A 14,661-nucleotide genomic window follows, 5' to 3' on the forward strand; every position below is an offset into this window, starting at 1 on the left:
TGGTGCATGCATTTTTTTCTACCTTCATAATATGTCCGCAAAAACCTAAGACGCCCTAAATTCAAAGGCGAAGGGAGCAGAGAACAGCGTAAGCATGGTTAATAATAGAGCTAAGAGGATATTTGGTTACCTGATGCTTATAATAAGCTCCACCCAATAAGTCCCAAATATGTCTTATTCCATTCAAATACCTAGACTTAAAGATGAGGTTTATTATAAACCTCTCCATAAACCCATAAGCCTATTTGAGAGGTGTTTATGAGACTTATTTTCTATGGACCTCACTAGAAAAGAGCACTTTCCTACCCTTACACCTCGACAACTCTATCCATTGAGCCCCTTTAAGGACATTAAAGAGGTACACAAAGGCATTAGCTATTACAAAAGCTTAGTATAAGCACATACAACCAAATATCTATTTGAGCTTATTATCTCTCCATGTTAGAGGCTTATGGCTTATAATAAGCCTTAGGTAACTAAACATGCCCCGTGTTTGGCTATAAGTCAAGATACAAGACCTAAATTATAAAATAATAGTTTTTTTTAAAATTGTTTACAAGATATTATATAATTTATACCTTACATTCTCTTCCCTACTCATCTTCACATCTACTCCTATTTGAACCCATCTCTGCCTAAAGCTCGTGCTCAGCTTGTTGCTTACATGAGAGCTAAGCTATCTTCTCTCCCCTTCCTTCTCTCATCCACAACAGAAGTGATGACTGGCTTGGCTATAAACCCATTATTGTATCTGTTCTAAGATCAGTCTCAGTATACAATTTATTATAGTGATATAGAATAGGAGATTTGATAAATGTATTTATTTGATGCTATAAGGATAAAACTCATCTATCATATGATGAACTACTCATTTCTCTCTCCTCGTAACCTCGCTCCCATTATCTCGTCAAGCAAGTCAGCAATTTTGCCGATGTAGTATACTATATCCTTAAATTTTTTTGCTGATGTAGTATAATATGTTCTTGAAATTTTTCATTGAGACTGAGCTAACGTGTATCTGCAGACAAACAGAGTAATAATCTGTTAGGCTCCAAAAGATGGTTATTAAGTGATGACAGGACAGCATCAGGATGCTTAATGAGCTTGTTCGCGCTCTGTACTGTCGCGCAACATGCTTGTCCATTTCCGCCGAATCCAAAGCGTGCAATCAAGCAGCCAAGTACTGTTGCTGCAGCCTTGCAAGCGCTGGATGCCAATGCGCGGAGCTACCTAGATGCTACTTTTGGCTAAACAGGAGGTCCTTCCTTTTGGCCCGTCGACCATGAGCCATGAATGACCGGTTCAGCATCTTTCCCCCTGCAACTTTATGGTGCAGTAGCGGACACGAGACGAAGAAGGCGGTACATGTTGGCACAGCGACATGCAGCTAGTGCATCGCAGTCTTGCACTGTTCAAGTCATTGTGGGATCGCGCTACCGTCATAACCCGCACGTTTTCCGAAAAAAAACCTCGCATGCATGAAATACTAAATAAAATCTATTTGTAAAATATTTTCAGAGTTGGATGTATCTTTTCGCGACGAATCTAATGATGGTAATTAATCAATAATTGGCTACAATGATGCTACAGTAATCACCCTCTAATCACGCGGTCAAAAGCCTCATTAGATTCGTCAGGGTTTCTAACGCAGGGGTTCTAGAGTTGGTTTTGCAAACTGGCTTTGTTTGATACCGTAATTAGCGGTCAAAATATTACTATTTCTACCACAAGAACTAACCAAACAATACCATTGCTAGGCCGTTGTCGCCGAACCATATAGTATAGCAGATCTTGCTTTGGGTACTCTTTGTCCCCACGTGTGAAGGCACTCGGAAAAATAGTTCAGTTTTGGGGCTGCTGTGTCTTTTATTATGTGGACATATCTAATGTTTTTACCTATCTCTACTACTAAAAAGTGTCTTAAAGGGACCCTTTTTTTCTATCGTGTGTCTCCTGGTGCGATCTCTCAAGAGCCAACCGTATGCATAAATATTGTACAATTCAATTACAAGGGATTTGGTTAGGTTATTATTTACAATCTCAAGCTTATAGTATTTTTTTTCTGCGGACATAAGTCCATTTTCAATTATGTTACTTAAAATAAGCGCAATACATTGCATACAGTTTCAATCATGATCTTAAACTTAAAAGATTCGGTACTTGTATTACTTATTTCTCCTATTTTTAAAAAAGAACAATTTTTAAAATGTACCATATTTCAACATTTTGAATGCATGTGTCATGGACCAATAATGAAAGTTGATTTCTCAAACATTTTATATTTAATTGACCTCCAACTTCATAATTGACAGACTTGACAATTCTGAAACTTAAGCAGCTCTTTTTTAGAGACCTTTAAAACACCAACTTTCCCACGTTTGCCTGTAAGGAGAACACGCCAATTGTCACGTGCCCGTTTTTATTTCAGAAGATTAAAGCTAGGAGCTTATCTCACCAATCTTCATGAATATGCAATATTGTGTAATTGGTATTCAGAATACCTATCTGGCTATCTTTACATATGAATTTCAGCCACCAAAGTTAAGCAAGCAACTGAAGGCTTTCTGACTCATGAGCATGCGATGCACGTTTTTACATCGGAGCTAAGGACCTTTATGACCATCACCACAGTGCAGTAACTACAGCCTGAATGCATGCGAAGTGCACAGTTTGGAACTTCAGGGCGAGCAGCGTAGGGCCACCTTATTATTGCTAAATCCTAACTGGAGCTTGGTACTCGAATGTCATAGGACTCTTAGATGGAGGCCAGGATATCCAGCTTTTCCCTTGTACTTCTCAAACAGCTCCCGCAAGGCGACGATGAACTGCTCATGGACTTCATTAATCTGTCAGCACCCAGGACCATGATTTCAGAAACTTGAGTTGAAACAGATCGATAACATGAAAGAAAGCATTTTTTTTGTAACAAAAGTGTTATTTACAGGAGTACGAACATAAGAAAACATTGTCATTGCACGAGTACCAGAATCTTGTTTCCTTTCAACATCGCAATTCATGGATACTTATAATTAGGCATGTATATTTTTGTATTGGTTTGCAGAGTGATGTAGCACGAGAATAATCATGAGCCTGTGGAAAACAATTTTCTGAACCTACCTCATCAATCGTAGGCTGGGGATTTTTATCGACTTCAATAGGTTTACCCACGACCACATGCATTGGCCTTGAAAAGGGAAAGGGTGTCCTGCACTCAAATGTCAGAGGCCATGTAAAATTTGCTAATTCCAAGATCACAATTAGTGAAAATAACCAAAAGTGTACATATTAGTGAAAAAAATCAAGTCTAAAAAAACAGAATACTAAGAGGGATGAAGTTACCCGAATCTTCCCCAGAAGATAATGGGAGTAAATTTAACTGCTGTAGCAATCTTGACAAACAACTTGCCACCTGGCCTCCACCACTTGTATGCATAGCTCTAAGCAAATGAATACAGTAGAGAATCAGTAATACTATTTCTCACAAATGCATTTGCCAGAAAGGGACTGAGATATGAATTTATGAATCATTAACTGAAACTTTAATTACATTTTCTTAGTTTAGAGTCTCAGATCCTTATAGTTTACACCTCTATTTAAAGAAATAACATGTGGGACATCATGAACTAAAGCAAGATTGTTACCTGCCCAAAACAGAAAACAGGGACCAAAGGGCAGCCAGATTGCATAGCTATCTTGACAAAGCCTTTTCTTGATTTAAGGAAAGCAACCTGTAAAACACATGCCAAATAATAATTTTGATGTAATTCCATTGGACTGTAGGCAAATAAACAGATACAGGAAAGGGTGTGGAAGATGATGAAACCAAACCTCTGAATCATTATCCATATGAAGCATTTCCCGGACACCACCAGGCACTACGATACAACTATAGCCAGCTCTAAGGTAGGAATAGAAATTCTTCCTTGTCGCAGGTACCAATCCAAGCCATGTCCAAATCTGCCTCAAGAACGGGGTATAGAACACCTAACACCAATTTGAGATCAACCGTTATGAATGGAGCCCCTGAAAAGATCACTGAACAATGTCATCTCAAGGCATTTAGCCTACTTACCGCGCTGCTCGCGAGGACCTTGACCTTAGTCAGAGGCATAAACCCAACAAGATCAGCAAGAGCCGACAGTCCTATCGGCAGCACCGAGTGTGGCTCATAACCAAACACTGCGAATGCAGAGCACTAGCATCACTATCACGACAAACTCTGCAAATAAAAGATTCCTTTCCCTTCTCTCCATTTTGTTATCGTCAGCAATGAAATCGACACTTGGGCCCAGGACTAGCCTAAAGAACCAAATCCAATGGTGGATTGGATGATGGATATGATGACCGAAGCATCCAAAGAACGAAAAATGGAAACGCACCGTACGCCCTGCTGGGGTCGAAGGCTTTGTAGTCCTCCACATGCAGGCTGATCGGGAAGTAGCCCATTGCGTGCCTGCATATGAACCTGCACGGCGCGCACGCTGGCAATTCAACAACCGTGAAGAAGAGAGAACCGAATCCCAACCACTAGAAAATGAAGAAACGAAGAAAAGCACGGTACCTGGCGATGCTCCGGCCCCATTTGTCCCTGTCGTTAACGGGGACGAACATGAAGAAGAGCTGGATCGCCACCACTCTGCATCGTGAGACAGATTAGTAACGGACGTTGCCACGAGCAGGATGGATGAAAATATCTCTTAAGAATATCTTCACCAAAGGAAAAGGTTTCTTCTTCTTTCTTTTTTTGGTGTAATCGAGAGTAGGTGGATGGGGAGGGACGGACATGGCGGCGGCGCGGAGGGAGAGGAGGAAGAGCGACGCGAGGACGAGGAGGGCGTTGAAGTGGATGCCGCCCAGCCAGAGCGCCAGCGCCAGCGTCGTCCACGGCAGCGAGTAGTCCGTGCACCGGAACACCCTCGCGTCGCCGCCGCCCTCCCCGCGCTGGGGCGCCTCCGCCGGCCGGTTCGGCCCGCCGTCCGCGCCCATCTCGGCGGCGCCCCGCACCGGAGCCGGCACGGAGCAGAGTCGGAGGCGGCGCGGTGCGGCGCGGGCTTCTCGATCCGTCCGGTGCCGCGCGCGTTTGCGCTGCTTTCGGTGCTGCTTCGGGCGGCCCCGCCCCCGAGGCCGTCGGATCCGGCGGTGGCGCTGCCCCGGATGGGCACGGTTTTGAGAGGAGGAATCGCGCTGGCTTGTCGTGTGCGTGCACGGAGGCGCGACGTGGCTGCCCGTGCGGTGCGGTGTGGCAGAGGGGGGGGGGGGGGGCCCGGCGGCCGCAAAGGGCGTCACCGCGTGTTCTTGGCTCTGTCGCGTTGTGCGGCGGGTCAGCGTCTGAGCTAAGGATGGATCGGGATGGCTCTAACATCCAAATTATTCGTATTCGTATATGCATTTAAAATATAAATATGGATATCCATATTTATATTTGATTTTAATATGGATGTCATATGGATGCATCCGAATTCGACTTTGAGAACTTTTCTCTATCCGATTCCATATTCTTATTCGAGGAATATCCGATCACATCCGTATCCGTCCGTATCCGCAAAAAAAAAGTGACTAGTGAGACAATCTTAAACTTATCTTTATACCTAATTACTTAATGATGTACACTATTTAAACTATTTAGAAAGCTAGAGAACTAATAATATATTTATTAAAATTAGTAATGATATAAAAATTAACTTTATCTATTTAATATATTTATTTCATGATTAAAACTATTTTATACGAGTCAAATTAATTATTTATTTAATGATAAATTTTTTATATATCTTAATTATTGAGTATTTAAATATTTATTTATTTATCTTTAAAATTAGTATTATATATTTAATATAAAAGCTATACATAGATAATTATATTTTTTTATTAGCAATCTTCTAATCCTTTACTCCCTACTTATATAATAATTTTGATCTACTATAAAATTGTTGACAAAATAAACTAATACTCGTGATAGCTCTATATTTCAAATCGAGAAGGTATCCGGATTCGAACTATTCGTTTTGTATTCGTATCCGATGATATCCGCATTCGCATTCGTATCCGGATTAAAATGTAGTAAAAGGTAATATTCGGATCCGATTTCATCCGTATCCGATCCGAATCCATCCTTAGTCTGACCTCACCGGCAATCTCTCCCCCTCCGTCTCTCGTGTAGTCGTCCTGCAGTAGGAGTAGGAGAAGCGTACGCGGGCGGTGCGGTGCGGTAGCAGAGACTGTTCCGCTGACCGCGGCCGGTGGCCGGTACTAGTTCAGTGTGAGAGAAAAGAGAAAACTACTGCTGGATGACTGGTGGCTGATGGCTGGTGCTGATTCGATGTGAGAGAAAAATACTATTGGTTAGCTGGAGAAGCAGTCAACAAAATAGAGTGATTGCGGTGTTTCTCGGTTATAGCCAAGACTCAAGTAATGTGCTAAGAAACTTTTACAATCTCATCATTTTAAAATGCAATTCTATAAGACATCCTTACAAAAATATGAGTTATGAAAATAAACCACTTCGTACAGCGCAATAATACCTGATCTTCTATGTTAGATTTGTATGTACTTTTATGCTACTTCATTTATCAATTATTTGATATCACAGATATTAGCATTTCTTGATATATTTTATGTTTATTCTAAGCTAGGTTTCACTAGTTTTGATCAAATTTATAGAGAATGTGTCAGAACTTGCAACAAATCTATCATAAAATATAGAGAAAAAGTCTATATTGCTCTCTTAACTTGTCACTGAGTCCTTAACTTCAAAACCAGACATCCTACAACCCGAATTCTCGAAACCAATTGATTCACCCTCCACCCCCGGACCAAAACCACCCTGATTTTTGCCACATCCGAGCGGTTTTTCCTTTCCTTTTTCTCTCAACTTTCATAGCAAGAAAAAATAGTTAAATGGGTCTAGAAATATGATTCTTTTACAAAGATAGAGTAGGTGATGGGACTATTTAAACTATTATTTTTAGTTGGAATGCAAAATATCAGAAATATGAATATTTAAATATGGGTAGAATTTAAGTTTCATTGAATTTTTAGGGTATCAAAACGTGCTCTAAAATAAACGTGCCTATAGACTTAATGTATTTATAAATTTGATAAAAATTAAGAAAACTTAAAATAAAACTAAAGTATCTTACATTTTAGAATGGAAAGGAGCAGCTATGAGGGGCTATATCAGGTGTTGCCAGCTAAAACGGTGTTATCATTCTATGAAATACCGTAGCACCTAAATCGATGTATGAAAAATTCATTCAAAACCATGGATATAATAACATGCAAGCATCTATTATCAGGTTAAAATTGGGGTTGGATGAAAACTTGTGTAAGGAGAGGAAAAAAGATAAACCATCACTTGAATAGTGCAGGCGCAACTATATTCATAGCTAATCCACAACCTTGAATTTTGCATGATAATAGAATGCTAGCTTGCACACTCTATCTATCTATATTTCTATATGAATCTATCGCTAATCAGTTCGGATGCTATCACGTATAGTAGCATGGTTACTATGTAACATTGGTTATGCACTCCACTAATATCATTCCATGATTCATTCAACAGGGTTAAATACCATGATGCCTAGCAAAATTTTCAAATCTGTTATTCTAAGACTCGAGCAGTTTGGAACAAGGGAAAATAAAATGAATTTTAGAGGATTATTGGAATCCTATTGGAAACTTTGCACTGAAATCTTTCGAAACAAACAATATTAGGTTCCTACAAATCCTATAGCATGACTTGTTTTATAAAAAATTTTGCAGCAATTCTACCAAGAGGTTGAATCTTATGGAAAGTTTCTTTTGTGTCACTCATCAATATTTGTGATGATGGGTGCACGACGCCGGGACAAATGCATTTGTGTAGGTGGTTCAAACGCTCGCCATTTGTGTATTTGTGCAGCAATTCTTAAACGCTCGCCAGCAACAATCAATTTCAATCACTTTAAAGCTTTAAAATACAAAAGTAAAATTTAAAAATATTTTCCTATTTTAGTAGGCATCTACCGCCCATCATTTGACACAAAGCCCGTATTTTTCCGAGCACATGCGGTGTAGGTGGTTCAAACCAAGACCTTTCGTTTCCCACGTGCATTACATCTTGTCCTTCCAAGATAGTCAATTTGCTATCACTTTTCCGAATCATATATTATGTGTTTGACACTCTAAATGGTCTCAAATTAAAAAGCTATCACCTATAAAGTTTTAGATATCATCAAGCACTACGACTTTAGTATAAAGTTCCATCTTCATTTGAGGTTGTTTAGAATTTTAGAATTTTGAAATTTTCAATTTTAAAATTAGATTTCAAAAAAGGTAACAAATAATTAGGCCAATTACAAGTGTTCACGCTATCGGTTGAATGCTGGAAAAAAATTTCAGTTGCCTGATTTATGTGATGTCTGAAAGAAAATACAGTACCCTCCTTTTTTGTTTAATTACAAAGTGTATTGGGATCTCAAAAAGTTACTATGTAAAATGTGACTAAGAATTAGAGCAAGGCTAATAATTTAGCCCATTGCTGGCTGCAAGACAGCTCATCTCTCAGCCCACATGTATAGTGGTTTAGCTCCCCACCATTAATATATGACCCACTTGTCTATCTCACAAATTTTCTTGGTTTTTGTGTCAAAGCTGGCTGTAAGCTTATAGCCCACTCTCTCTCCTCTACCTCATCATTTAGCCTACTTTTAGCCCACCATAGTACTCGCTCTTAGTCAAATTATATGAGTATGTTTCATTTGAACTTACATCAACATATTCATACTCCACAAAATCTTGTATATGACAATAATTCTGCAGTAATTAATGAGATGCTGAAATTTATGATCAAAATACACTTCTAGAAGCCTTTTATGAAACCTAATATTCCTTACAAGAAGAAAAGAAAGGAATGTGCTGCAACGCTTCCTAACATAAGGTGACTGAATGGAATTAGTTCCTTCTTAGCAAATCCCAAGTGTGATGGGAAGACCCGTGATTTCCTTTTTGTGACATGTATATCTCAGAGCCACTGAAAAAGGAGCAGGCTGGTATTTGACTCCGTAATATGTCCGTCCATAGAAAGCTCGCATATTTTGAACGGGGAGGAACGGGCACGATTGTCCCAAATTTATTCTTACATTTTAAGTTTCATTCCCAACACATGTTGCTACTTCAAATTGTTTTGTTTATGAACACCCTTTTATTTCTTTGGGGGAATATATACCATGCTGGAAGATGCCAATCGGATTGATACGCAACGCGAATAAACAAAGAGTTGCTTAGCCAGTCGACACCCTAGACAATTGGAATCAAAATCTAAAATCTTAGGAAAATGGAAGACCAAGCGAACCCGGAGCTTATCTACATGGTCCAAGTCCAACAGCAACATGCCAAGATTAATAAAAAAATTTGCCACCAGATTCACATGATCCGGCCGACACGCCGGCGTTCTTGCAATCGTTTGCATTGGCCGGCACGTTTTCTAGATGCTCCTCGGCTCAAGTTTCTATCCCGCGTTCTGTCATCTGGGTCCGTAAGCAAAAGCGAGGACTGTCAATCTAGGCTTCCACGTTTTGTTCTGCCGTCTCCAGTTACAAACAACGTCACGAAACTGAGGAACCTTATCAATCCACCTAGATTAAATTGATTCTCTTGTTCCAACAGCAACAAGCAAACAACCACAGTTACAAGGCTTGTTTGGTTGCCTACTAGTTTTTCTGCAACAAAGTTATGCAAAGTATGGCTTAGGTGTGACAGAAGTGTGGCAAAGTTAGTTCGTGAGCCAAGAAATTGATTTTGGTGCAATTGTGAACACCAACCAAATACAAGGAGCTGAACATACTGTGGCGTGACTCGCAGCTGGAAGACACTGGGGCATGACTAACCTTAGACTTGGTAGTATTAGGCTAAAAGAAAACATACCTTGCATCTCAAATTAGAACTGGCAGTAGGCAACAAATAGGTCCTCAAACTACTCTTCGACCGACACAATTTAACTCGTAGTTCACCAAGATGGCTTATAAACCTCTAAAATGTTTTGGGACCCAAGCACTGCAGTTAGGGAGTCCATCCTGATAGAACCTGATAAAATGACCACACAGTAAACCATGGCTCAAAGAAATTAAGGGCTCCTACACAAAGCTGAGCTCAAGGTCACACTATTACCACCACTTTCCATAACGAATAACCAGGTCAACAAAAAATCTTGGAGCAGCAAGGTATGTGTTGCCATGAGAAGTATATTTGCGCAATTATGATCAGAAATTTGGTGATAACTGCAAGGCTTGTTCTCCCAACAAAAGGGAACTAACAGGCAGAGGGACTCAGTTTCCAATGAACTCCTTCATGTTCTTCAACCAGACCACATACTCCTTCTCATCCTTTCTCATCATGTACTCGTACAACCAGTCATGCAGTGAGTGCTTGATCCCCCTCGCCTCAAGGTACCTATGCAAGGCCTTCTGCAAGCTCTCATCCAAGTCCCTGCACAGCAAATAATGTGAAAACAAAGCTTAGGAGAAAAAACTGTACAAACGAGTGCATAGCTGAGAGCATAGATCATCTTGCATCAAGGTGTCAAACATGGTTCACATGCTTTATCCCTAACGGTATGTTCTTTAGTTCCACCACACAATCTACAGCAACAACACAACAACAACAACAACAACATAGCCTTTTTTCCCAAGCAAATTGGGGTAGGCTAGAGATGAAACCCGAAAGAAATAAGTTCAAGGTTCAGGCACATTGATAGCTAGTCTCCAAGCGCTCCTATCCAAACTGCATGATTGCTATACCTAGTGGGTTTGATTAAGTGTTTGTCCACTAGGCATTTATATTGAAGTATTTAGCTACTGACTGTTGCATCTTTTCATGTCTTGTGGCTTCCCAAAGGTCACCTGGTTTAAGTCATGCCATGCAACGTATGTGTCTCACTGTAGTAGCTGATTTTGATTCTAAATTAATTGAAAAGAAAATGTCAAAGTCATGCACATATTTTGTATGCATCAGGCTTCATGAATTAGAACCCAATGCTTGGGCTACATCTACACATGCAAACTTTTCATGATTACTTCTGAGTTAGTTGCATGACAGCAACATTCCATGCTGTATATATCATTGTCATGCTGTGTACATCATTGTCAGGCTTCATGTCATTTTGAGACACCTAAATTGCTACATGTCTCTGCTGACTCAGGGACATAATCAGACAAGTCCTCACTCCTCACTCCTCACATCTACTACCTACTGTACCAATAAACCCATGCATAAATATTTAGGTGTGCAGAAGTAGATCAGCAACATCATCATGGTTGGACCTTGTTATGTTGTCTCTCTTGTTAGATTGAAGTACTTAACAAATCTGATGTCTTTGCAAAAAAAACCTATACAGATAGGATTAGGGCTCACAACTCAAAATGAATATTTTCATTATTGCTTGCATCTAGTTTCCATGTCCCCTAATTGAAAACATTAAAACAGATAAAATAAAGAAAATGGAGCACCAGATCAGCAAAAAGCACTAACATTAACAGAAAATGCATTGGTATAGAGCTAACGAGAACAAATCACTTCAAGATGGCAAGATTATGTACACACAGGTATACCATCTCTAGGATATGGCGAAAGCAATATTTGTGAATATTCTATGGTGACTGTGAAAGTGGTTTGTGACCAATCATGCCCGTGCAAGTGATTTGTGGCAAAGAACCATAGATAGAAAAATTATTTTCCCGATTACTGAATGTCTTGAATAAAGCGTATCTTATGCCTGAATGAAAAATAGAAAATAGATAAGAAACAAAGAACTTACGAAAATGGTGGTCCCTCATACATATTCTCAGCATCAGGGTCATCACGGTTCAGCACCCTCATACTTTCAATTGCCAGTTCATCATCATTAAAGTTGCAGTCAAATTCCAGGATTGGACCTTCTGGTTTTTGAATAGTGACAACCATCTGAATTGCTGGCTTGAAAGATTCCTCGTCATTGTCACTCCCGTCATCCTCGTCCAATTCTTCCTCTGTATCAAAGTTGGTGTAGACAGCAGCTTTAATTGTCTCACCAGCAAACTCTCTTTTGAGGGTTATGGATTGATCACCAGGATTGTCTATGACCTCAAAAGGGAAGTCATCTGGTAGTTCAATGTGCTGTTGACAAAAATAACCATAAAACATGAAATCAAGTGTCACTTCCCATAACAAATAGACGGAAACACAAAGTTTACAACATTATAACACTTTAAACTAAAAAAGAAAAATAAAAAAGTTGCTATAGATCAGAAGGGGAAAATTGACCCAAACATAAGGAGGAAATTGCATTGCAAGGTATAAACTCTGAGATTACAATCCGTGCTCAACACCTACATTGTGTACTCATGTTACACTTGCCAGATCGATTCATACTACTGCATAGCCTAGACTTTATGGAATTTACACTGACTAATATCACATGACAAATTGCTAGGTGCTGAACCTGACAACAAACAAGTATGTTTCAGCTATGTGCAAACTTCATTTGGAACTTTCGATTGGACTCCTAAAGGATTCAGAGAATGTGAACTGAATATCTGAAGAGCAAGGCCATTGTTTATTAAACAAAAGAATGTGGCCTATTAAAGTTTACTCTGTTTAAAACATAGATAAGAATTCAATTATACAATGCTGACCAGTGGTTCAAACAAAGAAAGCGCAGTCCCCACTGATCTTCTAGTAAGCGGTTTTCCACTTCGTCCGAGAAAACCGCATATCTATATGTCCCTTCTGTTTTACAATGACCTTAGTTTTTGTGTTTGCTTAGTTACCAAATAAAAAGTTTTCCTTATGGTTCATTAACCAACGACAATTGACCATGATATTCCAATATCTACTTGATGACAGCATGGTGCTAAGAGCAACTCCAAGAGACTCTCTATATCTTTCTTCATTGTTAGGAATAGATATTTTGATGGAAAAAAATGCCCTCCAACAGCTTTTCTAAGTGGTTATCCAAATGTAGCCACCCTCCATTCCGCATTTCTCGCTAGCCAAAGATAGATAACGAAAATGGCTTTCTAGAGTGTACACAAAGATACAGAAAAACTGTTGGAGAGTGAAAATATATAGAAAGCGATTTTATGCAGAAGGCTCTCTAAATGATAATTTAGTGAGTGAAATTTAAAAAGACTCTTGGAGATGCTCTAATGTGGCTCTAGGTTGATAGGAATTTAAGTAAATTCTAAGGCACTATTTGCCATCTAAGTTAATTTGGCAACCAATTCCTTTTGGCCCCCAACTGAAAGTGGCATACATAAATGTATTTGAATCTACTTAAGGATTCCTAATCTCTTTTAACCTTAATCAGCAAGACTTGTTAGATTTCTTCAGGTATCCATGAATAAATCATGGCTTTGGCAAGAGATGAACTAATCATACACGTACAGAATCGAACTACAACAGTGAGGAGGCAAGCAAATAAAATGAAGAAAAAGCGGACCTTGTCGGCTAAGCTCTCCTCCGACTGGACGACGCACTCGATCTCCGACTCGATGACCCGCCTCAGGTTCTCGTCGGCGGAGTCCTTGGAGGCGGACGCCGGAGACTGCGACGCCAGAAACCGGCGGGCGGCGGCCGCGGGCGACGAGGCGGCGGCGGCGGCGGGGAGACGGCGCGGGAGGGGAACGGGGGCACAGCCCAAGTGGAGGGCGCGGCGGGCTAGGGCGGAGAGAGGAGAGGACGAGGAGGCGGTGGCGGCGCGGCGGAGGAGCCGGGCGGCGAGGAACGCCGACGACGACATGGTTGCCGAGTTGTTTGGGTTCTCAAGGGGCGTGCGGCGGCCGGTTTCCGAGTCTAGGGTTTTGGTCGGTTAGGGGTTAAGAGCTTGGAGAGCGAATGCGGAATGAAATTTTCTTGGGGAGAAGGAAAGGAAAAGCCCGGCCCAATTTTGACAGTCCAAGTAGAGGCGCGTAGGTGTAGCCCAGCCCAGGGAATACTGTGGTTGCTTCAGTCAACATTGCCGAGGTGATTTCGTTATCTCAAGAATTTGCCGGTTTAGTCTTCGAAGATGCTCATAAGATAAGATTTGCGTACGTATACTCATAGGAGTGTGAGTGTGCGTGCGTTGTGGGTGTCTGAGTTGTACGGTGTAATTAAAAAATAATAATTAAAATCCCTATAGCATATGGTATTCTTTGAAAACTAAAAAGTGTTACGTCTGCGTAGGTTAGAATTTTCAAATTATTCCCAAATAGGCCAAAATAGTCTGAAGCGAAATTCACACATTAGATTAAATCAGTTAATAGAAAACAAAAATTTACACTATATTTTGAAATGGTTGTTGGCTGTCAACAAACGTTGTTTGATCCCTGATGTTATGTCTGTTTGAGTTAGTTCCAAACAAACATGCCGAAATGTTAGCAGTATGTAACCATATTTTAACAACTGCAAACTATATTTCAACTTTCCACTTTTACTTGAAGTCCAGACCTGTTTCAGTTCGATAGAAACTGTGATCACTGATTAGCGATGACTTAGCAAGGTGATGATTGGCAGCGAAAGATCTTTGTTTTCACAACCGATGCCAAACATTATCTGTAAAATACATCATTACCTACAATCCGTTAACATCCAGCTATACACCATAGATACAGTTACTGTAGAATTCATCAATATCATTATATCAAGCTGCTATGATGTGAGCCA

The 14,661-nt window shown here is 40.2% G+C and overlaps 2 protein-coding genes across 2 annotated transcripts; both read right to left on the reverse strand.

Moving 5' to 3' along the window:
• Positions 1–2,392: 2,392 nt before the first annotated feature.
• LOC120703245 (diacylglycerol O-acyltransferase 2D-like) lies at positions 2,393–5,246 on the reverse strand. Its single transcript, XM_039987272.1, has 9 exons — positions 4,784–5,246; positions 4,562–4,636; positions 4,380–4,465; positions 4,073–4,179; positions 3,829–3,984; positions 3,642–3,728; positions 3,340–3,437; positions 3,118–3,205; positions 2,393–2,846 (listed from the first exon to the last, which is right to left on the reverse strand). The coding sequence occupies exons 1-9, from the start codon at positions 4,984–4,986 to the stop codon at positions 2,745–2,747; spliced, it is 1,002 nt and encodes a 333-aa protein (XP_039843206.1). The 5' UTR covers positions 4,987–5,246; the 3' UTR covers positions 2,393–2,744.
• A 4,645-nt stretch (positions 5,247–9,891) lies between these two features.
• On the reverse strand, positions 9,892–13,861 carry LOC120703246 (uncharacterized protein At2g39795, mitochondrial-like). Its single transcript, XM_039987273.1, has 3 exons — positions 13,457–13,861; positions 11,795–12,132; positions 9,892–10,467 (listed from the first exon to the last, which is right to left on the reverse strand). Exons 1-3 carry the CDS (start codon positions 13,754–13,756, stop codon positions 10,308–10,310), a joined length of 798 nt encoding a protein of 265 aa, XP_039843207.1. The 5' UTR covers positions 13,757–13,861; the 3' UTR covers positions 9,892–10,307.
• Positions 13,862–14,661: the final 800 nt, after the last annotated feature.

Source organism: Panicum virgatum, chromosome 4K (genome assembly GCF_016808335.1).
Source record: "Panicum virgatum strain AP13 chromosome 4K, P.virgatum_v5, whole genome shotgun sequence".
Taxonomy (NCBI): Eukaryota; Viridiplantae; Streptophyta; class Magnoliopsida; order Poales; family Poaceae; genus Panicum; species Panicum virgatum.